The sequence below is a fragment of the Perognathus longimembris genome, chromosome 9 (assembly GCF_023159225.1).
Source record: "Perognathus longimembris pacificus isolate PPM17 chromosome 9, ASM2315922v1, whole genome shotgun sequence".
NCBI classification, from domain to species: domain Eukaryota; kingdom Metazoa; phylum Chordata; class Mammalia; order Rodentia; family Heteromyidae; genus Perognathus; species Perognathus longimembris.
In genome coordinates this window covers 68,431,586-68,456,891 of record NC_063169.1, presented here as the reverse complement: position 1 = coordinate 68,456,891, position 25,306 = coordinate 68,431,586, and the positions used below count along the sequence as shown (strand labels likewise).

The following is a 25,306-nucleotide window of genomic DNA, read 5'->3' as shown; positions in this document are numbered from 1 at the left end:
CGAACCCAGGGCTTCATGCATGCTAGGCAAGCACTCTACCACTAAGCCACACTCTTGATGTCACCTAAACTTCCTACCAAGAGAACAGGCTATGCCTATGCCTGATCATGTATGGTAGAACACCTGGAATCCAATTTTAATACACTGGAGGTTTGCTACGAGCAATGAGTGCACTCATATGAAGAATGAATGAATGGAAGGAAAGAAATCGTCACCAAACCTTATGGCTTTAAAGTACAGGAGCTTACTAATGAATACAGACATATTCCGTCTGGCGGCATGAGGGTCTTTGGTAGCTAGAGTTGTCCTGTGTTCTCTGAGACATTTCTCATACAGTGAGGAGTACAGACAGTGGAGTGGGGAAGGCTAAAGATCTTTAAAACCCTTGAGCAAAACCGGGACCTGAACATGCCACCACAGTGACTCTGCGTGATGTTCAACCCATTTCAGTACAGTGGGGGTGACAGTCAGCCACCGGCAAATGAGGCTGTGTGACCCCCATTGTGTCAGCAGCATAACACAGCCAGTGTGCCTGGAGAACAGCCCGCCCCCCTTCACCTGTCTCAAACCAGGAATCACCTGACTGTGAGTCAGCGAAGGCCCCTGGCTCTGAGGTCGCTTCCTGAACCGTCCCGTCATACAGTGAGGAGTTCCCCAGCTCTGAGGTCACTTCCTCATCCGCAGAGGTCACTTCCTCATCCACAGAGGTCACTTCCTCATCCACTGAGGTCACTTCCTCATCCACTGAGGTCACTTCCTCATCCGCAAAGGTCACTTCCTCATCCGCAGTGGTCACTTCCTCATCCGCCGAGGTCACTTCCTGAACCATCCCATCATACAATGAGAAGTTCCCCAGGCTCTGAGGTCACTTCCTCATCCGCAGAGGTCACTTCCTCATCCACCAAGGTCACTTCCTGGACCGTCCCGTCATACCTCCCTCATAGTGAGAGGTCCCCCAGGCTCTGAGGTCACTTCCTCATCCACCGAGGTCACTTCCTCATCCGCCGAGGTCACTTCCTAAACAATCCCATCATACAGTGAGAGGTTCCCCAGGCTCTGAGGTCACTTCCTCATCCGCCGAGGTCACTTCCTCATCCGCCGAGGTCACTTCCTGGACCGTCCCATCATGCCTCCCTCATAGTGAGAGGTCCCCCAGGCTCTGAGGGAGGCCGCTTCCGCACGCGCTCTGGTCCCTCCTCCCGCCTTTCCCCATACCTGTATAATCCAGCTAAACACAAGGCCCTCTTGTCCTTCCCTCTCTCTCCCCGCATCTCCACGTGCACCGACGGCAGTGGAAGGACCATGTGGGGGTTTCCTTCCCCACGCTTACAGGAGAAGTGGTGTGGCTCACATGGGTGGACGGCTGGTTGGGCTGACTTAGAATTCTTTGCTCCATGGGATTCCAAATTTCCCTTTCTTTTTAAAACGGCTTTTATTTTGTGGTCCTTGGGTTTGAACTCGGGGCCTTGAGCTTGCTAGGCAGGCGCTATATCCCTGAGCCGCATCCCCACTCGGAGCTCCAAGCTTTCTCAGTGTCCTCCGAGGGCAGGAGGTGAGTCTGGGAACAGCCTCCCTCCACGATGGCTCACGCAGGGAGCTAAGACCCGGCCACACAAGCACACGCAAGCCCCAGCTGCGTCCCCTCCGCTAGCCTGCCGCTGGCTAGAGCCTGCCGCTGGCTGGGCTGGGTGAAGAGCTGTCTACTCTTGCTCTCGTACACCGAGATGCCTTTGGCCAGCTGTAGTTGACTGAGGAACCAGTGCTTTCCTCTCCAGAGCCCACACAGAGCCTCTTCCTTCTGCATATGCGGAAGAATAGCCGTGGTTTGGGGTGCTGTTCCTCTGCCAGAGGAATGAACACGAAGCTGCCAGGGACTCAGTGCTTTGTAAAGCCTTGCCCTGGATTGGAACTCAACCAAGCCAAGAGGCCAAGTCAGGACTCTCAGATAAGGAATGACATGCCCTTGGATGGATATTGCGGTAAATCTCGAGGCAAAGGGTAGGGCTGGGATGCCGAAGGCACGTACAGAAAGGGTGTGGGCAGTTGGCAAGGCTAACACAATCCATCACAGATAACACCACTTCCTGATAAGGTCACTAAGCAACCATCTCAGCTCTCCATCACTTCCAGGAGACCAAGTCTACTCTTCTCTAAGATACTCAATACCAAATTCCTTCTTCCCCTTGGGGCACCTCAGTGTCTGGCCTCCTCTGGGGTTATCATTCCTTGTCCTCCCCCCACTTCATGTCTCTCCCCTTCTCTCCACCAGACAATCATATGTCTATCAAGTCAGACCGGAGACTTAAATGGAATCTTTAGAGAGCAGGGCATCTTTAGTAAGACAGCATGCTACCCATGACAGGAGTAATTCAGACTGAGAGCAAAGGAAAATTCCTGGAATATACCAGAACTTTCCACACGGGCAAAAAGACTAGCAGTTCTCAGCATGCCTTCTTGGCTGCTTGAGTCCTTGGATGCTCTCAACACTGGCGACACTGCTGTGTGATGGCGATGTCTGCAGCATCTGCTGTAGCTGTACCAACAATTCGGTATTTGTTTTTAAGTATGCTTTCCAAATGATGGTACTGAAGGCGGGAGGCAGTGGCTTACGCTTGGGATGACAGCTGCAAGGAAAGTGGGGACTGGGAGGGGCGCAGCTCAAGGCCAGCCCAAGCAAAAGCTTGTGAGACCCCCATCACTGCCAATAGCTGTGTGAGCGGTACTTGTCTGTCATCCTGGCTACACAAGCAGCATGAACAGGAAGGTCATGGTGTGGGGATAAAGGTGAGACCCTAGCCCCCAAATAACTTAAGGTGAAAAGACTAGAGTCATGGTTCTAGTGGAAGAACACCCACCTAGCAAAGGCAAGGCTCCGAGTTCTTTCTGCAGTAAACCCCCACACCTATATACACCATACACACACACACACACACACACACACACACTCTATGTGTATATATATGTGTGTGTATATATCGCTGAGGGCCATAAATACATAAATGTGTATATATACTTATACATATACATACATCTCTCTCTAAATACATGTATATATGTCTCAACACATATATACATAAATATAAATGTACATGGATATATAAATCTCTCTCTAAATATATGAATGTATGTGTGTATATTACATATTTATATACGTATATGTTTATATGTATATAAATACATAGCTGAGGGTCATTGGTTCCTTCTAAACTACCCCTTCTTCTGCATTTACTTACTACTTCCCACATAGAATACAGTCTTATGTTTGCTTCCCTCCCTGGGAATTCTGTCTTTAGCAACAGGTATACATATATATACATACATGCACACACGTATGTATATGTATGTATATATATAATTATACATAATTGTGTTATTATATATGTATATATACATGGCTGAGTATCATTAGTTGCTATCTAATCTAACTCTTCTTCTATACTGAGTAACTGAGCCACAGCTTAAAATCCTCTCTCTCCTTCAGTTCTCTCCATTTTCCACAAAATGTCCTATAAACCCAAACCATGTGGCTATTCAGTGTTGGGTTTTGGTGTCTGACTTCTCTTTTCAGTGAGTAATAGTTGCACTGGTGGTCTATTGATTTCGCCAATATTTTGACCTGCTGTTCGTTTCTACGACAGAGCTGAAGGCCAGCCATGACTTAGGAAAACAGAAACCTCAGGCTCAGCTTGTCTACAGGTGAAATGAGCACCTTCTAAGTAAAACAGAACTAAGATGATTCCTTGGCCAGCCAGCCCGCAGAACACTCTATCTGGTCGAATGATGCAGCCAGATTCATCGTTCCTATTCCCTTTCCATTTCTTCCTTCCACCTGCTAAAGTTGGGAACGGGTATACTTCCACTTTGTAGAGACTTCAGGATGTTCTTATAATCAAGCGCATGTTCTTGGGCGGTTTTAAACTAGGCCATTAGGATTCCTGAAGGCATCCAAGGACCCTGAGTGAGCAAGAGGACCTCAGGACTTGTTTGGAAGCCAAGGGGCTTCAGAAGAGCGGAGAGGGCAGAGCTGCCCAACTCCCAGGGCTGCTTTGGATCCAGCTGGATTCATTCAGATCTATTCTGTCTCTGCTCCCCGTGGGCTCCCTCAGTGAGGTGGGAATTGGAATGGTCTCCGAGGACAAGGTAATTTCTACATTAACTTACAGGTGTCAGGACTTCTCTGAGAAGCGATGTGAAAAAGGAGACCACTGGCCAGTCCGGGGTGGAGACAAATGCTCAAATGTGAGGTAAGTGTGTAAATGTAAGGATTCAAAGCAATCCTAACTTGGCATAGACAGTATTTATTTGAATCCCTGGAATATAGGTAATTGAGTAATTGATAAGAGGTCATGCTTATCATTACATAAAACCTACCATTGGATACTGATTTGAAATTGGAGCTGCAGTTTAAGTAAAATGCACTGCTGGCCAGCATTTCTTCATTCTTTTTGTGCATGGACGCAGGCTCTCCCCCAAAGCTAGCACGCTTCTACTCGAGTCACAGCTCTACCTCCAGCTTTCCACTGCCCAGGCTGGCTTCAAACCACGATCCTCAGATCTCAGCCTCCCGAGTAGCTAGGATTACAAGTGTGAGGACCAAGCCTAGCTTTAGCTCCAGCCAGTTCCCAATGAGCCACGAAGAAGTCCTTAGAGAACTTTCTAGATACTTCCTTGTGAGGTTTTCCAGGTTGCCTCATAAGTTCCGGTTTCACATTGGAACCACTTTTTCTTCAAGGATTTTGGGGGTTTGGGGAAGGGATGTCTTTAAATTTCTCACGAGCTGGATTGCAAAGCTCGCATTGAAAAAGACATGCCTGCAACAGCAGCCGCGCGGACGTCAGGTCCACAGCTGATGTGCTCAGTTGACATGGCCTTCGTTCCAGTAGCTATCGGCACATCGCTGTTATTTCTATGTTTTCATAAACCTCAATCTACATCTTTTATTTTTTTTTCTGTTGTTACTGGGCTTCGAATGCTGGGTTTTGGTAGAGACAGATTCTCAACCACTTGAGCCCGGACTCCAGTCCACTGATCTAGATCTTCTACTTCTGGGACTGTGTGTACAACAGCCTCAGGATACTGTTAAACAGAGAGTGAAAACACTCACCTGATGATACAAATCGAATACATACAATCCTAGCTGCGGTTTGGCTGTGAGGAGAACTGGGAGAGCGGTGGATTGTTGTTTCCCCTCACAGGAGCTCATGTCTCAAATACAGTCCCTCAGAGTGACGGGGACTGAATGGTTTCCAAAGACCATGTTTAATCCCTGCCACCAATTATATATCCATAGATCGTGAGCTTTACGTGAGCCATGCCTTCTAGCTTTTCTTGCTTTAGTTTGTTTGTTTCAGATAGGGTCTCATGCTTTTGCCTGGAGTGGCACTGGACCACAATCCGCCTATCTCCACCTGGGATTACCGGTGTGGACTATCAAATCAGACCCAAAGTTCTGGAGATTTTTGGCTGCCAATCTGGGGCTTGAACTCTGGGCTTAGTTGCTCTCCCTGAGCGTCTTTTGCTCAAGGCGAGGGCTCTACCTCTTGAGCCACAAAACCGCTTCTGGACTTTTCTGAGTAGTTTATTGAAGAAAAGAACTTCACGGACCCCCCTGCCCTGGCTGGCTTCGAACCGCAATCCTCGGATCTCAGCTTCCTGAGTAGCTAGGATTACAAGCTTAAGCCACCAGCACCCGTCCCAAGGTTAAATTTTGACCAACTTACAAAAGTGACCATGGATCTTTTGAAAGCTTTGTAAGCACAGCAGCTTCTGCTTGCCATTTCCTATACGAAGGAAGAAGGCCAGACTCTACATGAGTCTAACCAAGCCCACGCGGATAAAGCCACCAAAAGAAAGTTCTCACCAGACGTTTCTGTCAAAATGAACTAAATGCTACGAGAAAAACGACTGGCTGCCTAACCTATTCAAGGTTTAAATCAAGATTCCTATCTCAGGTTCTCCTTAGCTAACCTTTCCGTCACTGGCACTCACTCTGTTTTGGCAGCCAAATGCCCCATCATGCTTTTGGTTTTGTTTTTAATATGCTCATTTTAATATGATCATTCATTGTGTGCTATAGTCTCAACTACATAACACATATTCCAAAGAACAAGCAGTGAGCTTCCATCTTTCCCCTACTCTTCTTGGAGCATGGAATCAAAGGCAGGCAGAAAAGTAGGCATAAAAAAAAAGTAGGCATAAAGTAGGGAGAGGGAAGAAGAGAGGCAGCGAAAGAGGGGGAAGGAGGAAGATAGGTTGGTAAGCAAATGCAAGTCTAAGCTGAAATACTTCATTTTTCTCAAATAAATAGTATTCCTTTCTCAAATATTAGTATTCCAAGACTAAATGCAAAACCAAATCTTTAGATAATGTCTAGAACAGATTCATAGAGTCTGGGGCTGTAGCTCAGGGGTAGAAGGAACATTTGTCTAGTGTGCACAAGGCCCTGAGTTCATTCCCAGCATCAGAACATACACACATACATACACACACACACACACACACACACACCCAAAAACGGATTTACAGTTGGTGCAATCAAGATGAACTAGTACATACTATGAGGTCTGCCATACATAAACTATAATAATTCAAGTAACTTGGTGGAACCATTACAATGTGGATTGTAATGATTAGTTTAACTCAACCAAGAATGACTTAGTCTGATGTTTTGTAATCCACATGCAATTTTAAGAAGCAAAATCCAGTGCATAAATGGCAAAGCAACCGAGTTACCCAACTTAAATATGTGTTACTAGTAATGAGTAAAATTCTAATTACCTCTGAGAAATTTGGTGAAAGATACTTCCCATTGCATTTTGCAATGCGCCTCAGAATTTCCAATGCTTTATCTCCTTCTTTCCGAGTAACGAGCCAGCGGGGCGATTCCGGAACCACCCTAGCAAGGGCGAAACGTTTTTGAGTTATGCTAGGAATGTCAAAACCTGAATGTTTATCATTTGAATTTTTTTTTTATCAAAATAGATCTTGCAATTAAGAACAAGTCGATGCAACTTTCAGAGCTGATAACAGGCTCTCTGAAATACAGATCATCTCTGCAAATTTATAATAAATGGAAAACATACTAACTTAATCATTGAATCATTACTCATAAATATCATCAATATTACATTGTTCTTCCAAGGCCAGACTATCCAATAGAACTGTGCCTTTGATTATATGTATGGAAAAATTGGGACTTTGTGCGTATTTAGGGAAGGTCAGGAGCCAAACTTATGTAAAATGATTTGCCTATATATTAAAATTCAATGACAGGAACTGCTAAAATACGATCACATTCAGAAGAGTCAAAGGTGTATACACCTGTATCCTTGTGATAATTTAATTTTCTAACACTTTCCTATTCCTCAGAGAATCATTGGGTCATTGTTCAGCTGTTTAATGGAAACTACAGAGAAACAACTTGATTACATTGCGCTTAATTTGGATGTTGAAATACTGGCAGATATAGTTTGTAGCCTCATTATATTCAAGACGCTATTGCAAAACATTGTCCTATAATGCAATACTTTGTTTAAATTTTTGTGTTTTGGTAGGATCAATAATGACTATAAATTCTCATTTTTTAAAGCAATTCTCACAGCTCAGTGGCTAATGTGATATCAGAAAATCTTTATGGGTGTGGGTTTCACGTTCCTGTGAAGCGAGTATAGATGCGATGTGACCACGTTACCAATAATACAGAAGGAAGAGAAAGTTGGGCAGCGTGACAGCCAGCTGGACCCCTTGCCAGTTGGGGATGAAGTAGGCAATTCCTGGGAGAATGATGATCCCAAGAGTGAAGAACATCTGGATCACAACTCCAACAATTCTCCTTTGTTTCGAACCGACTATTTCTGTCACTGAAACAAACACAAAAGGTTAGGGAAGGTGAAGATCAAACGACCACAAACACACACATGCATACACAGACCTACACTGGCTAAATCCGTCATCACTAGTGGGACACTCTAGAACCAGCCAATGAGGCCTCTGTATCTACTAACGTGCATTTCTCTCAATCTCCTCTCTGTGTCCACGATTCTCTTAGGTACGCACGCCAGCATCCTTCAGGGTGCGACTGGGAAGTTCCAAGAACACAGGAAAACACCGGGGATGACTGTTGGGAAGGGACTGTGGAGATCCAAATCTCAATAGAGTAAACTAGCTAAAATCTTGTCACCACATCTCTACTGATTTTTACACAATCGCTTTAGGAGATTATGAATAACAGACTATGGTGACTTCCTTATCACAAGATAGTTTCTACTAACTGATCACACTTCTTACTGTATTCAATTTTTCCACTTGTGAAATATTTCTTTAAGAATCATGGAGAAGCCAGGCACCAGTGGCTCACACCTGTCATCCTAGCTACTCTGGAGGCTGAGATTTGAGGATTACAGTCTGAAGCCAGCTGGAGCAGAAAAATCTGTGCAACTCTTACCTCTAATTGGCCACCCTGGAAATCTCTACCCTCTCCTGTGGGTTGATTTCTTCTCTTTTGATCTACCCCAGAGAGATTATTATATGGTTATCCTAAATCAGATACCCAGGGAAACCACACAGACTTGGATCTTCTTAGAAAATCGATCCCATTTCTAAGTTATCCCTCAGTTCTGGCCAGGGCGGCTATTGTCTTCTAGGACACTCTCCCCCTGCCCCCCACCATAAGAAAATGTTCAAAAGTTCTCTAGGCACCGCTCGGGCATGGAGAGAATGGAGCAGCAGTGGAAGCAGGGTGTTCTCATTTCCCGGGCCTTGAACCCGCCATCACTGAAAGCCACTGGCTGGTCCTGAGCTAGAAGCAGAGTGATCGGGGCAGCCGGGGTGTTGTCCGTGAGGGAAGGGATCGTGCGAGAGAGACTATGCTCCTTTCATAGCGGAAGGTCAAGTCTTGTCACTACAGAAGATCACGGACTCACAAATCAACTCATTCCAGCACCTATTTCCCACAGGTAAAACGGTCTCCGTTCATATGGAAGGAGATGAAAGGAATATTTGACAACTTACGAATGTAACATCAAACTCCAGCTCCAACACGATGCACACACACACACACACACACAAGGCTTTAAAATGTTGCTGCAAGGAGCAACCGAAATCTGTACGGAAATCGATTTCTAGTCAAGCCAAGTCGTGGAGCTTGTCACAACCGTGAGAAAGGCTGAGCGGAGTGGTTCGTCTCAGCGTGTTCTATTCCATAGCTGGGTCCCAAATGAAAGCAGCAATGCTGCAGTTCCTAGAGGTTAGCACTCCGCTCCGGGGCACCGGGGAGCGGATGAGCCCGCGTGTTTGCGGCCGCATGGCCTCCCGCGCCATCTGAGGCCCACGTCACGCAGAGGAGGGACGCGGCGCAGAAGTCTTACCAATCACGAAGCAAGTCATCCAGGTCCCCTTTCCAAACACGCCTTGGAGGAAGCGGAAGACCACAAACACGGGGAAATTTGGTGCAAAGGCCACCACGACACCGGTGACGCCAACCCCGAAACAGGATATTAAGTAAACGACTATCCTGCCATACCTTTCAGAGAAAGAGAGAAGAGACCAACTTAAACATGTTCTTCAACGTCATGGCTTGCTGGAAGAAGAGGTGCCGATGGCTCACACCCGTGATACGAACTACTCAGGGCAGATCGGAGGATTGCCGTTTGAAGCCAGCCAAGACTGAAAAGTCTAGGAGAGTCTTATCTCCAGTTAACCATCAAAAGGCTGGAAAGGGAGCAGTGGCTCATGGTAGAGCACCAGCCTCGAGCAAAACGACTAAGTGAAAACGTGAGGTCTGGGTTCAAGTCCCACTGTTGTGAGTGCAAAAAAAATGTATTTTTTTTGTAACTTACTTGTTACACTAAAGAATAATAATATTTTAATGAGTACTTGTAATCAGAATGCTGTGGAAAGCTAGTAGTTTTGTTTTATGGCAAAACCAAGGCAAGTGAAATGTGCACCTGTGAATGGGCAGAACGCAGCTTCCCCAAAGGGGCTTCTCTCACGACATGGCGGGTCAGTCTCGCGGTGGCAGGGACTGGGCACTTTCTGGCAAGTTTTGTGTGTGGAGTCACAGGAAAGGGGATAGAATGCAGTGACGATGTGCATTGCAGCGAGGACTGCTCCCTTACCAGCTTGCCTGAACGGATTTCGCAGTCACGTGAGCCTTGCACTCACTCAGGTTGGTTGATCACAGTGGGTACCCTACCACTTGAGCCATGCCTCCAATCCAGAATTTTGTTGGTTAGTTGAGATGAGATTGCAAGGACTTTTCTTCCCGAGCTGGCTTCTTAGCACAGCCTTCCAGTTCTCAGCCTTGTGAGTAGCTAGGATTCTAGTCATGAGCCACCAGCACCTAGCTTATAATCTACCTTTTAAAGAGTAAAGACAGAGAAAGTACTTTTTTTTTTTTAAAGGATATTATCTGGTGAATTCAGAAGCAGCACCCAAAAAAGTAAATCCACTGTGAAAGACTTAGTCAAACCATAGAAGTACAAATGTCATGAGTGGCAGAATAAGAAATTTGCCTCCCAATTTAACAAAGCTATTTTAAACAGCTGAGATGGAGCATTCCCAGCTCCCCGTGCACACGGTGTGGGTAGGGATGCGATGCTTGGTGTATTTGGCCTTACCTGTCTGCTGCATAGCCCAAAGTAAAGGCTCCCGCCAGGAAGCCGAGGTTCAGGATGGCTTGAGTGAAGTCCAGCATCCATGCATTGACACAGACGAGATCAAACTAGAGAGACAAAGAGACATACGTGTGTGTGGGGAGGGGGTGATACCATACTATCCCATATACATCGATGACTTTCAAGCACTTTACTTAAAGACTCTCAGTAAACCATTGACATATATCCCGTGCATGTTTATACGGAAGACACATATTTTGTCCGCTTAAATAACTCACCAAATGGGATTTATAGTATAGTATAAATACTGATATTCTGGAATAATCTTAAGGATGTCTGGTAAGGTATGATATTTTTAGTTTACACTTTAGTATATAGAATATTATAACCATGTGTTACCAGCATAAATATGAGATTGGACCTCTGCCATCATCCAGTAAAAAGAAGTTGTTTGCCACAAATCCATGTGTAATTTAAAAGTTGCCCCTGAAAATAAGTTTCTAAACACTAGATTTTATTCTGAGCTGTAATCATTCTCACATTCAGACCATACTTTGGTAAAATATAAGCCATGGTGAGTCTTGGAAAATAATTACTACACAGGCTGAAATCCTGGCAGAAATGGAGCATTGGAGAGGAACAGAGAGGGCCCAGGCCCTCCCAGTTGGGTCATGTGACTGCAGGTGAGCATCTATTCCTAGAAAGAACTGATGTCCAACATCGAGTCTATTCCTGTGGCTGGGTTCTGTAAACCTGTGATCCCCGAAACCAGGCATTTATAAATAAGCCAATGGGAATGGAGAGGGGATTTTACAGCCATGTCCCCCAGTCCCTTACCATTCCCAATCGGAGGCCATGCTTTGTGTACTGCTCTATCCTCAAGGTTATTCTTACTTTTCTAATAGCTAATGCATTATTTAAGTCCTCTTATAATTTTCCTGGAAGCACGAAATGGGACACATCAGACTTATGAAAAGTCTTTAGTCACCTTTTTTTCCTTCACTACTTTCTTCATACCCAAATTAGTGTCTTCAATTGTCCCCTGGCTCGATGCCCCCAAGGTTGGAAAGCTTTTAACCTATGCATTATGGGAAGGTGGGCAAGGTCCTAATCCTTCTCGCCGCAGCCCTGTTCTCAGGGAGCCTCACTGGGGAAAGAGGGGGGCCGGGATCTGTTTCCCTTCAGAGCATCAGGCCTTCCGCCTTAGTGACTGACTGCTACATGGTGTGCTCACCCCAGCCCGCTTCAGACCGCGGCACTGAGCTAAAATCAATGTCATGCAAACAGGAATTACGGATACTTCCATAAAGGCATATTCATGAGCCAACTATGATTTACTTATAGTCCCGGCTTCCTCTTGGTCCTACAGCCAATGCCCTATCCCTTACCATAGCCAGGGGCAGAAAAAAAGATGGGGGCAGAAGTAGTTGGCCCACCCCAGCGTACTGAGACCATTGGAGAGGAAAGAATACTATCTATTTGCATAATAGGAAGATCTAATGCTGGTGGCTGACAAGGAATTTTTGCATCACTTTTGGTTTTTGAAGGTATGATTTCATTTGAAGAAAGCATTATCTGGAATAACATCCCATCAGAATTAAATACAGGCAGAAGGAACCAGGAAAAAAATGTACAAGAATCCGAGAAAGCAAAAGACGATTTAATTACGGTGGGGGGGGGAGGGGCGGAGCACCAGCATTTTTCTTTAGAGAAACATCAACCAGTTCAAACATCAGAACTCAGGGTGTGGGGTTTGCTCTCCCCGATGTGCCTCAGGCGGCAACGAGTGCTTTTCAGAAATGATCCAGGAGGCCCCGCAAGAGTGGCCCGCTTTACAAATCCAGTCCGCTGCTTTGGAGTTGTGAGGTAAAATGCCCAAAGTGTGCTTTCATGTAAAACCGTTCATCCTTTGCACGTTCCCATGAGAGGAATAGTCCAAAGAGATGCTCATACTTCATATTTAAATAAAATGAACTGGAAGCAAATGTCTTCATGATTAAAGTGCTAGGACGACATTTTCTAAAATATCTAGGCTACACATCATCTGCTTTTTGCACCTTCTGAGTCCCAGAGAACCAGAGGCATAGACCCTCTGTTTCCCAGACTCCTTTGCCAACACGATCCGTTCCGGTTTAGGCTTCCAGAGCCAGATCAGAAGTCGCGGGGGGTGGGGCAGGGGGAGCTCTGCTCCTGGCTCTGGCACCAGCCCCATCTCCAATCTAGTAATGGGCAACATTTGGTGGCTGCAGGAATCAGCCGTGTGGGGCCAAGGAATCTGACCCCACGTGGGCGGCAGTGGGCTTTCAACTTGGCTGTCCAGAAGAGCAGGGGCTGATCACTTAGACACGGAAAAAGCTGGATTGTTTCCTTCTCCTCTTTCAACCCACCCAAGAAACCTTCCATCAAATCCCTTTCCCTTGAAATACCACATCTACCTTCTCTGTTCATGTCCAGGAGCTTACTAGCTTTCAAAAATACAAATAAATTAACTCAAAGTATGCATACTTAAAGAAGTGTACACCAACATCACACACACACACACACACACACACACACACACACACAATCTCCAGCACAGGTAGGGAAGCCTGTGGTCTACACGGGAAAGGCTCTATTTGAAGTACTATCTGCTTGCTGCACTTTCTTGGGAGACTTAGATTCGCCTCTTGTCAGCAGAAGGTCATTGTGGTTCCCTGAAATTTTACTGCAGTCTGATCCAGAGGCACTAGAATTTATGTCTTTCTGCTAAGGCCATCTGTGCTGAACAAGTATGCCTTCCCCAATTTTTTTTTCCCAAAGAGTACACACATAAAAACATTTAAGAAGTTTTCAAATGCTCATAAATCCACATGCCCTCATCCTGTTACTTATTAATCTTCAGACTCCCTTTCCACAAACAGAATAACTCCTTGGAACATGCAGAAAGTTGATCTGATAAAGAGCTCCAACAGCTGTGCACAGAACACCACAACAATTCCACTGCTTTGTTTTGCAGGAAAATGAAATTTAGTGCTGTTGAAGGGTTTCCAACTTAGGGTTTTTCTTAGAATTTCCTAGCTGTTAAAACCCAAATAGATATATTTGAATTTAATGATAAAATGCGGGTACCAGGGGATATATATGTATATATGCATATATATGGATTATATGTAAATATGCCCTTATGTGTATATATACACACAATAAATGTCACATATATACAATAAATTCATATCATATATATATATATATAGAGAGAGAGAGAGAGAGTGATTCCTAAATTATTCTTAAAGGAAAACAATATCCTCAACAGACAAAGACCAAAGGTGAAAAGTAAGGCAAAAACCAAATGCAAGTATGCAAAAGATGTAAGAAACTGAGGAGACTTTGTCTGGATCTGAACCATAGTGTGACCATCAGCTCTATTTTCCATGAAAGCCTAGGTCAGCCCTCTTGCCCAAACATGTACAGAGAGATTCAAAGATTTGAGGGCATCTAGCACTTGGCTGTCATCACGAGCGAAGAGAAACAGCATCCATCCCTTGTTTGTACTGCTTTGGGAGGAAGGGGGGTCTTGGAAGTCGGTACCATACCCTTGTGGCTCTGTTTCAGCTGTCTTGAGGATGAACTCGGTTACGACCTCAAGCTGGAGCTTCGGCCTGTCGTGTGGAACCTTTACCAGCGAGGGCTTTGGGGGAGCCCCAGTGGTTCATGCCTGTCATCCTAGGTACTTCGGAGGCTGAGAGCTAGAAGACTAAGTTTTAAAGGCAGCCCAGACAATAAAGTCCACAAGAGTTCATCTGAAAATCAGAGCTGGATACATGGCTCAAGTGGTAGAGCACCAGCCAAGCAAGAAAGCCAAGCGATCCTAAGGTTCTATATTCAGACCCTCGTATAACCTGCCCCCCTAAAAAGAGCTGGAGTCCCATTCAGGGTAGCTGGGGGCACACCTTCAGAACAAATCCATGTCATTTCATAGGTTCCTAGTTAGGTCCCTGCAGAGGAGGTTATTATAAAGAGCGAGCCTCGCTCCTGAATCCCTCTGGCTTCCTGTCTTGCCATCTGATCTTTTCCACACACTCCCCCCACCACCCTGACACCCCCCTCCAGGATGCCTTCGCCAGAGGCCAACCAGATAGACCCACTTTAGCTTCAGCCTCTACTCTTCAAAACTCTGAGCTCAATAAGTTTCTTTCCTTGTAAGTGCACAGCTTCAAGTATTTTGGTACAGCAACAAGAAATGGACGAAGGCAAGTTAAAATGAAACTCACCGTCCCTTAGCTTGAACTCAGGAGCCACTAAATCTCCCTCGCTTGTCAAAAGCACACGGCTGGATGTGGTGTGCCCTGGCTACAGTTGGCAATGGCCAAGTGCATGTCGACTTTCAGGTTCCAGTGTGGTCGACGGTACAGTACCAACAACAGCAGAGCCCGATTGTGGTTACAAATACAGCAAGCATAAAGAAATGATAAAAACTTAAAAATTGGGTTGATCCCATGAGGAGAAAAGACTGGCATTCTTTATTTGTTTGTTTGTTTTTGTCAGTTGTGAGGCTTGAACTTGGGGCCTGGGTGCTGTCCCTGAGCTTTTGCCTCAAGGCTAGTACTCTACTTCTTTGAGCCACAGCACTGCTTCCTAACGTTGGCATTCTTAGTTGTCATACAGAAAACTTTTTCCCCCTTGTCCTGGGGCTTGAACTCCAGGCCTGGGAGCAGTCCCTCAGCTTCTTTGTGCTCAAGGCCAGTGCTCTACTTCTTGAGCCACAGCTCTGTTACCAGCTTTTTGGAGGCTAATTGGAGATAGGAGCCTCACAGACTTTCCCGCTTAGGCTGGCTTTGAACTATGTATCGTCAGCCTCCTGAGTAGCTAGGATCACAGGTGTGAGCCACTGGAACCCAGCAGGAAGATATTGTTTTTTTTTCCAGTCCTGGGGCTTGAACTCAGGGCCTGAGCACTGTCCCTGGCTTCTTTTGGCTCAAGGCCAGCACTCTGCCACTTGAGCCACAGCGCCACTTCCAGCTTTTTCTGCTTCTGTGGTGCTGAGAACCCAGGGCTTCGTGCATGCTAGACAAGCGCTACCGCTAAGCCACGCTCCCAGCCCTGAAGATGTTTTCTCTGACAGGACCTCATGGCATTATTTGGGCACCTTACTATCAAGAGGCAATGGATTCCGTAACCACAGCGTGAACTCTTATGACGAGTGCAGGTATTTCTAGCTAACTGGAATTGGGTGCGCTTGTCGTAACGCAGTTGAAGCTGGAAGAAGCGTTCGTATCCGCGTGCCTACCTTGTGCTCCCTTGAAGAGCTATGGTGTAGCTTGGGAGCCAGGTCCATGTATGTGAAGCAAAGAGAGTCGTTTGGCTCTCACGAGACTATCTAGATGAGAGGGGGATTGAGCGAGGGGGGTGTGGGGGGCAGAAGCTGCGCTTAACTGGAAGAGCTACGCGCCCCTCCCTGCGGTGGGGCGGGGAGGCAGGTCCCGAGCTGGGACCGAGCCAGTTCTTCCCCCAGGAAAACAGAGGCAAGGGAGACAGCTCAGGACACACGCAGGCGAAGATCAGAAGGACACGGAGGAGTCCAGAGTTTACAAATGGAAAGGCCTGGAACAGGTGTTCTGGCTCCAGACAGGGCAAGAGTCCAGAGGTGACAGCAAGCAGAGTGACACAGAGCATGAATGCACTGGGGGGGGGGCACCGAGGAGTGGGCAAACGGGCACTGAAACAGGATGGAGAGGGGTCCTGAAAGGCAGGCATTCTGTCTGCGCTTGTGAAACCAGGAGAAAAGCAACCCGCAGTCTGTTTTCAGAACCGTGCCCTGTCTTTTGTTAACTTCGCCTTTGTGAGTAGCTTCACGGGGCAGAAGACATCTTGGATCCATCAGTCATTTTCCCCCGGCTGTTTTACTTTCTTTGGAGGGAGGACACGCAGTGATTCATCTTGAAATGTTTATAATTTCTCTAAATAATGGAGACTGTAAAGACGAGATGATGAACGACTTGCATGGCACGGGCATGCTGCCCAGAGTTGGAAGACCGGGAGCTCCTGGCTCTGCCACTCTGAGCTCTGTGTCCTGCGTGATATTCTCAAGACTATGTAAAGCCCAATGGGCATTGCTAACTGCATGGTGACCAGTGCCCCGAAGAGGACCCTAATAAACAACATGACCAATGATCGTTAAGAGAGTTTCTCGACAGTGGCCACTCATTGGAACTACTTAGGGCAACTGAAAAAATAAAATATCTGAGTGCCACTCCAGACCAATTAACTTAGAATCCAGTTGTATATACAACAGATAGGCAGATGCTATCAATTATTTTAATGTCTTCTGCGGTATAATTAACTGCGGCACATTTTATTCGGTTGAGTAGTGTCCTTCAAAAAATAAAGTCTTGTCACCTGGAATCTCAGAATGTAGTCTTTTTTGGAAATCATCTTTGCAGATGTGGTTAGGAGAAAGTCAAGTCCCACTGGGTCGGGCCTGAACCCTAACACCGTGATAGCTCCAGGAACACACACCATGGGAAGGTGTGACCAGGGCTCGGTGTCTGCTCCCCAGGGAGGGCCAAGGATGGGGTACACAGCGTCCAGGAGAGAGGCCCGCACAGGAGCCTTCCGAAGCCAGAGGGCCGAGGAAGAGGAAGAAAGTGGGGAGAGGCCTTTTATTAGAATGAAGACAAGGCTTAAAGGCAACCTGACCGCAGGATGCTACTCAGGAGGCAGAGATCTGAAGATCTTGGTTCAAAGCCAACCGGGGCAGGAAAGGCCCAGAGACTCTTATCTCCAATTAACCATCAGAAAACTGGAAGTGGGGCTGTGGCTCAAGTGGAAGGGCGCTAGCCTTGAGCTGAAGAGCTCAGGGACAACGCCCAAATGAAAATCAAAAGATAAAGCGACCCACAACAAGAGCACCACATCTCTAGAGTGCTGTGAGAATCAAGCCAGGAACACCTGCAGCACCAAAGACTTATCTTTTCAACTCCCTCCCCCCGCCCACCCCCCACCCCCACCATCCCCATTAGGGTTCACTGAAGGAAGACAAAGGGCAGTGTCAGAAAAACAATAAATAAACACAAGCTAGAAAACAGGATCTGGCTAAGAGCCGAAGAGAAAGGCACAGAAAGCTAAGACCCCAAACCCAGCACTGGAGGCGCAGGGAGCTGGGTGGATAGGCTGGGGGGACCGGGGAGGCGGGGGAGGGGGTTCGACACTCAGCCACGTGGGCGGGGCCAGGTCCGTGTGCCCCACTGAGGCACACCCACGCTTACCCAGAGCACAGTCAGAGCTGACTGTGGCCAACTGGCAGGACATAACTATGGGCTTGCAGCGGCAGAGCCTTCCTGTGGTGCTGGAGAGCAACGTAGCTTTTTCTCTTTCGGAAAGGCAATCACTCTCATCGCAGTTAGGACGGATCGCTTCCTAGCTCCCCCTCGTACAGAATGAAATTGGAGTCTTTGTGTGTATTTCCCAGCCCTTCCCATCGTGTCTTGACACATTTTCCCCAGGACTCCTCGTCATCATATCCGAACGAGCTTTACCTTCCTGGCTTCCTCCTGTTCTTTCTGGAACATGCCTTTTTGCCTCATAACGTCACTCTCCAAGGCCCCTTGTCTGGAGAGAGCCCGCCTGGAAGCACCCACCCTCGGGTGCCATCCTTCAACGCTAGAAACCAAACACACGCAGCCCTGAACTTCCCAACGAAGCCCCGTGTATGCGCGCGCGAGCGTGTGTGTGTGTGTGTGTGTGTGTGTGCGTGTGTGTCTAAAATGAACTTTTTACTTCCTAGACTACAGGTTTTCATGTTTTGGGTCAAAAACTTGGATTTGGGCTGGGGATATGGCCTAGTGGCAAGAGTGCCTGCCTCCTATACATGAAGCCCTGGGTTCGATTCCCCAGCACCACATATATAGAAAACGGCCAGAAGTGGCACTGTGGCTCAAGTGGCAGAGTGCTAGCCTTGAGCAAAAAGAAGCCAGGGACAGTGCTCAGGTCCTGAGTCCAAGGCCCAGGACTGGCCAAAAAAGAAACAAACAAAAAAAAAAACAAAAAAAAAACTGTGGATTTACTATAACATTACACTTTCAGATTCAAAAGCTGGAAAAATAAATTATTTTCAGAAGTATGTTTCCATCATTTAATTTTCAAAGAAATTTAACATGGTGACTGTGAAGTCATTATCACCATCCGCAACCCCGCGCTGCGGCGTACATTCTGTTAAGCTTTTTGTCCGTGTGTTTATTCTTGTGTATATGTTTTGTAAAGATGAAGTTATAGTCTATCACTGCTTCATAAATTCTCATATGATTTGTGAGTTTGTGAATCTCTCTTCCATACTACTACCATAAATGGCTGCATTTAATACATTCTATGTATAACCACAGTTCTTAAATGAATCTTTATTTTAGATATGGGATTATGTGGCATTCCTCCAACGTAATTTATACAAACACATCAAGAGTCTCACTTTTTAAAAGGAAATGCTAAGTCTGTAAGAATCTTGTACTGCGGTCAAATTTATACTTCAAACGAAATCATTCCAGTTGTTTCATAAACCTCATATTCCGACATATTATAAAATATTGTATAATCAAATTATGCAGAATACAGATTCTTTTTGTAAAAGACACAGACCTACTAAAATAAGTGTGCTTGAATGCTATCCATAATTTTTTTTCTCCAGAATATTTAACTCTAGTTTTTCAAAAATAAGATATAAAACCTATATATATATTAGCAACAGTGATTGCAACTTTTTCTTGTAATTGGTAGTGGTTCCAGTGTGTAATAACCGCCTGGAACAAAGGCCCGGAGGGAATCAGGTGCAGTAAAGACTATGCTAAGTGCATAGAAATGACTCAACATTTTGGAAAGAAAGCAGGTCAGACTAGGTGATGGTAAAAATAAAAACTGGTGACATGTTCAGCATAGCCATTTCAGATGCATTTATCTGCACTGCAGCAACTAGTAGGGAAAACATGATAGACACCAGTCAGGGGGGAAGGGGGCAAATTCCAAACATGAGTCAAAGCTCCTCACTGTTTTCTGTCTCTGCAATTATCCCAGGGGACTAGTTTGTCTCTCAAAGCATACACCAGCACACAACTGGGCCAAGTGTTCAATAACTCCAGGTATTAAAAAGCAAAACAAGACACATAGGGCCAATCCTTAGCGACATAATGAGAATGAAAACTACTACTACTAATAATAGAATGCAAAGTTCGGATACCTTATTTGACACAGGTTGGTATGAGAAAGTGAAGCAACGAGGAAAAGCAGTGAAAAGTCGTTTGTTTGTTGAAAACTGAGTAGTAATCCTTCAGTAAGTGTGAGTACTCCCTGGGAGGAAGGTAAGAGGAGGGCGTTCCTGTCCCTGACCCTGGACGGGGGTATGACCGGAAGATCCCCCCACCCCCTGGCTGGCTCTGGACCTCCCCCGTTCCCATCTCTCCCCGAAATCCACCATCCTGGGGGGGCTGGGGATTTCCTCACGCCTGCTATGGCCACCCGACCTTCGTGTGGAGAAGGGGACCCAGCACATCTGCCCTGGTGTCAGTCCCCGGCTTCCTTTTTCTCTACTTGGAAGGAGCGGCTGTCGGTCAGTGGTTTTCGTCATCCCGTCAGAACATGGGGCAACATGTGCGCCTTTTAAACCTTGCCAAAGCCAACATTTTCTAACAAGAACACCCTCTTAGGACACAGGCAGCTGAGCCGATGAAACGCCACTGCCGGGGCCACATAAATAAAATTGACTTTCCCAGAAGGTGAAACTTTTGTGTCTAGAATCAAAATACTTGCTATTACCCCGCTGCACACGGGTCTTTCCTTTGAAAGCTTTTAAAAAACGATTGGATTCTACATAAGTACTTCGGAGCTGTGTTCTAATTTCACAAGTATATTTCTGACTTGACACGGCTTGCTAGACTCCTTCTAGAACCTTCTCCCACCGAGAGAGAGAGAGAGAGAGAGAGGACCAAACAACTCAGAGATTTCTTGTTCTGATATTTTCTGATTCTGTGGACATAAAAGTGGTATCAGACGCAAACGCTGGTATTCTTGGAGGGCTCAAATGATTACTATGAGACGACAAACACACCCGATGAAAAGCTTTAGAGGAGAAGCACAATGTTTAATGAGCCAACAAGAAAGCCACAAGCTATTGTTGGAACTGATTGACAAATTGCCTCAAGGTTAAAGCGGTGAGCCAATTCAAAGAAACCCAAATGTATGAGCCAAAGCTCCAGGATCTGGGCACACTGTCCTTTCTCTGTGCCGTGTGGGTCTTGACTTTGTTTGCTGTTCTTCTGGCAGTGTGTCCTGGAGAGTAAGTGGGGCATGACAATAGAACTGTTGTTAGAACATTTTCCACTGAATGGAATCAGGAAAAGCCATGTGAGGAAACATTTCATCCTAGAATTGTTTTGGCCGGGGTTTATTTATGACAGAGAACTTCAAGGAAGCCCGGGAGAGCCCCGGGACTAGAGCATGCCTGACGGAAGTCTCCCGGGGCAGCCATAGCTTTGCGAGAACCATCCTGTCACGACTGGAAAGTTTAGAGGTGGGTGGTCCAAAGTACAGGTGAATCTTCACCACCAGACTCCACATGGTTAGTTCCACACGTGCAACTGCCTTGTTTCTTGCAACTTCCTTCACTCGGCACTGTCGAAACCTCTTTGGGTCGGGTGGGAGCAGGTTAGGAGACGCCTGGTCTGTCCCATGATTGAGATGTATGCTTATTCTGTCAACTCAGGGGAAACACTAATTTCTTGTCAGGGGACCCACGATTACATCTCCATTAGGGTGCAAGGTTGTGGAGGGAAATACTCGCTGCTCAGGACCTTTATCACACACGTGGTTTTCAATATGAGGACTCAGAGGGATTAAAGCAAAGGAGAAAATCTGCGAGGATTTCATTCTGAACTCACCCGGTGAGTATAGCCAGTCGGCCAGTAGCCTTCAATAATCAGGCAGGTTTACATTTTGCAAGGCAAATGTAATTTTAAGACCACGATGCATAACTCTTGTTCCCAAAAGATGTCTGGTATTGGGCACCGGTGGCTCACGCCTGTCATCCTAACTACTAAGGAGGCTGAGATCTGAGGATCACAGTTCAGAGCCAGCCTGGGCAGGAAAGTCTGTGAGACTCTTATCTCCAATAAACTACTCAGAAAAATGCCAGAGGTGGAGCTGTGGCTCACATGGTAGAGTGCTAGCCCAGAGCACGGAGAGGTTCAGGGATAGCATATAGGCCCTGAGTTCAAGCCCCAGGACCAGCAATAAATAATAATAATAATAATAATAATAATAAAGATGTCTGCTTCTAACACAGATGGCTTGACACTCTGTGATTAGCTTTTAGAGGGAAGGAGTTGTCAGGCGAAGACATTCATGTGGCTGCCCATATATGTAGGAAAATTACTTTTTTAATGGACTAGAGAACCCCGGCCCCCTCGCCTCCCAGTGTACCTCAAGGCTCTTGCAGAACCTTGCCCCTCCCATCTGCGGGCAGTCTGACTCCTTTTGTCCCTCAGAGCTGGGAAGGGCTTGCAAGTCTCCCGAAGCCCACACGGAGGGTGGAAGGTAACTGCTAATTCCAGGCCGCAGAACACTGACGCAACTCTGGCCTGTGCGTGAGATGGCGTCTGTGCGGAGCGTGCGCAGCCCCGCTGCGAGGAAGCGTGAGCGGCAGCGGGAGACTGTGTGCAGCGGCCCTGAGCTCCTGACCCTCAGAACTTGTGAGCAAGCGTCAAGAATCGTCTTCAGTTACTGAACATTGCTGTGGTCCGTTACATCCGGAGAGTAAGCAGAAGTTCAGCTTGACGGATGATGGTTTTGAAGAAAATCTAGATAAGACAAAACACTTTTTCTCGTTGGAAGTGATCGCGAATGTGTATTTGTTACCATTTTTCTTTAGGAAAGGCGTTGTTCTTGTACCGGTACGGGGGCTTGACCTTAGGGCTGGGGCACTATCCCCGAGCTTTTTCACTCAAGCCTGGTGCTCTACCACTTGAGCCATAGCTCCACTTCTAGCTTTTCCTGTGGTTAATTGGAGATAAGAGTCCCACGGACTTTCCTGCCCGGGCTGGCTTTGAACTATAGTCCACAGATCTCCGCCTCCTAAGTCGCTAGCATTAAAGAAATGGGACACTAGTGCCTGGCAAACGTTTATACTTGAAATTGATTGTGTTGCAATTTGACATACAATGTTGGAATTTCCAGTAAGCTTTTAAGTGCTAATATCGAAATACAGGGGAAAAAATCCCAAAGAGTCGCATGTAAAGTTATTTATATTTTGAAATATCCAAAGGTGGAGATGAAAATCCTATCAAGGATCTTGGACATGTTACTATAACTACCTTGGTTACTCTTTATTCAGGTCTCTTTCTCTTCTTCCCCTCCCTCCCTCCCTCCCTCCCTCCCTCCCTTCCTTCTTTTTTTGTCTCCCACCCTAGGGATTGGCCTCAGGCTTGCTAGTTAGACAAGCACTCCACCACTCGAACCACGCCCCAGCTGCAGGTTTTTCCTTCCGTGTGAAAGGGGGTGGGATTTACATCTCCCGGGATGGTAGCTCAAGCACCGTGGAGACAGCGTGCCGTGCCTGTGCTAGGCTGAGTGCCTCATTTACAAAGGCTGCCATGAGACAACGGACGCAGACACGGATCGCGAGCGCCACACGACTGCGCACGCTCGCCAGCCGAGCGGGCCGAGGGGGGCAGGCTGACTCCGCGCGCCAGGGGCCTGGCTGGGCGGAGGCCGCCGCCGAGGCCCACGGAGGGTGGAGAGGGGACGGCTGTGCCACGCGTCTTCTTGGGCAGGCAGACGGTTGGGTCTGCAGGAAGAGGGAGCTGCTTCTGGGAGGAGGTGCGGCCGGTGTGTGGCTTCTCTCCGCCTCTCCCCTTCCCTTCGGGTCCGCTCTCGGGTGCCGGTCCTGCCCGGTCCTCTCGTGGGGGCTGAGACGGCGTCCAACTCCGAAAGGCAGGTGCAGGGAATACTGCTCGGGCACGGTGGGGGGGGGAGGGGTGTGTGTTCCGCGGGCACGGTGCCCCCCCCCCCCCCAGGCCGGCAGATGACTCAGCCCGCTCCCCGGGGCCTGACGTCCACACCGGCCCTAGGGGCCAAGTCCTCCTCCTCGCAGAGCCAGGGCGCTGGCTGCTCTCCCAGGCTCCCGGGGGACTCAGGTGGTGACAGCGGCTCATCAAGGACCTGTACACCCCCCCCCCCCATTCTGACAGGCGTGCCACGTCCAGCAGGTCCTGCCAGCGGGGCAGAGGCAGCCCCCGAGTGCCCGGGGAGGTCATGGAGCTGCAGGAGACAGGCGGGCTCTGGGGACCTTCGCTGCCTGCGCACGGGGTGGTCCAGGGGCGACCCGGCCTCCCGCCCGGGCCCACCCTCCTCCCGCCCCAGCCCGCCCGCCCACCCTGCTCACGCAGTCTGCAGGTTCTCCCGGCTCCGGCCTGCCCCTGGCTGCCCCAGCAACCCCTGTCTGGCTTGCAGCGCGTGGCGTGGGGCCCTGAGCACATCTGGATTCCGCAGGTGCCCCGTGCAGTGATGCAGGGCGTGGGGCCCAGCCCCTCCCCGCGCCCCTCACGTCACAGGCGAGGGAGGGAACGAGCCTCTGCCCTCGGCGGCCCTCCTCCGCCTCTCGGCACCCTCCCCCCGCCCCCCCCCCCCCGCCCCCTGGGTTCCTTTCCTGGGGCCTGATCAGCAGTGGCTCCTCGTCAGGCACCCAGGTGAGCGGATCTCGGGGAAGCCCTTGGCGGGCACCACACCCATGATCTGCGCTCCGGGCACACCACACCGCACCGCCCCAGCTCTAAGCTGAAACCCCTTCGGGTCTTCTTGGCAAAACAATCCTTTCTCCGCAACAGTCAACTGCAGTGATCTAATTGTCCACAGAGTTAATTAACCCAGTCAATGGCAGTCTTGCTGTTATAATACCTCGGACTAGAATGGTTTCAAATCGAAAGGGTTCCGAGTCCTACCTACACACATACCTACTAGGCAGTCACCCTTCTAGGAGGCGGACCACAGAGACTGGCACACAATCACTCGGCCACTGAGACCCGGCACACACAGAGATCAGCGGGCCCAAGAGGAAGGCTCGTGGGGCAGTTTCTTACACTTAGGATTGGAAATGTCCTTCTTTTCTTTTCTTTCCCTTTTTTCTTTCCCGCCCCCCCACCTCTCTCTCGTGCTGATATTGTAGCTTAAACTGAGAGCCTGTGCGGTCCCTAAGCTTTTTGAGCCACAGCTCCACTTGGTTTTTTGGATGGTTAATTGGAGATAAGAATCTCCTGGATTTGTCTGCATAGGCTGGCTTTGAACCATGATCTTCAGATCTCAGCCTCCCAAGTAGCTAGGATTGCAGGTATATAGGTGTGAGCTGCTTGCAGCACCTAGCAAGACATATATTACTTTCTTTCTCTTATGCCAGCCTTGGGGCTTGAACTCGGGGCCTGAGCACTGTCCTTGGCTTCTTGCTCAAGGCTAATACTCTACCCCTTGAGCCACAGCGCCACTTCTGGCTTTTTCTATATATGTGGTGCTGAAGAATGGAACCCGGGGCTTCATGTATACGAGGCGAGCGCTCTTGCCACTAGGCCAAATTCCCAGCCCGAAATATATTTCTTTATTTTGAAAAAGCGGACACAAAATTAACTTTATTATTACCAAGTGACCTTTCTCCTCCACCCTGCATATCGAATCCTGTGGCTGAGTTT

The 25,306-nt window shown here is 47.6% G+C and overlaps 1 protein-coding gene across 1 annotated transcript in view; it reads right to left on the bottom strand.

Annotated features, from left to right (window-relative positions):
* The window catches only part of Slc22a3 (solute carrier family 22 member 3), a 57,340-nt gene that overhangs the window by 18,553 nt on the left and 13,481 nt on the right, over nucleotides 1-25,306 (bottom strand). Inside the window, exons 2-5 of the mRNA XM_048354401.1 lie at nucleotides 10,617-10,720; nucleotides 9,366-9,520; nucleotides 7,691-7,859; nucleotides 6,778-6,895 (exon numbers count right to left, since the gene is read on the bottom strand). Of these exons, the coding sequence (XP_048210358.1) occupies nucleotides 6,778-6,895; nucleotides 7,691-7,859; nucleotides 9,366-9,520; nucleotides 10,617-10,720 (546 nt within the window). The remainder of the gene's footprint in view (nucleotides 1-6,777; nucleotides 6,896-7,690; nucleotides 7,860-9,365; nucleotides 9,521-10,616; nucleotides 10,721-25,306) is intronic.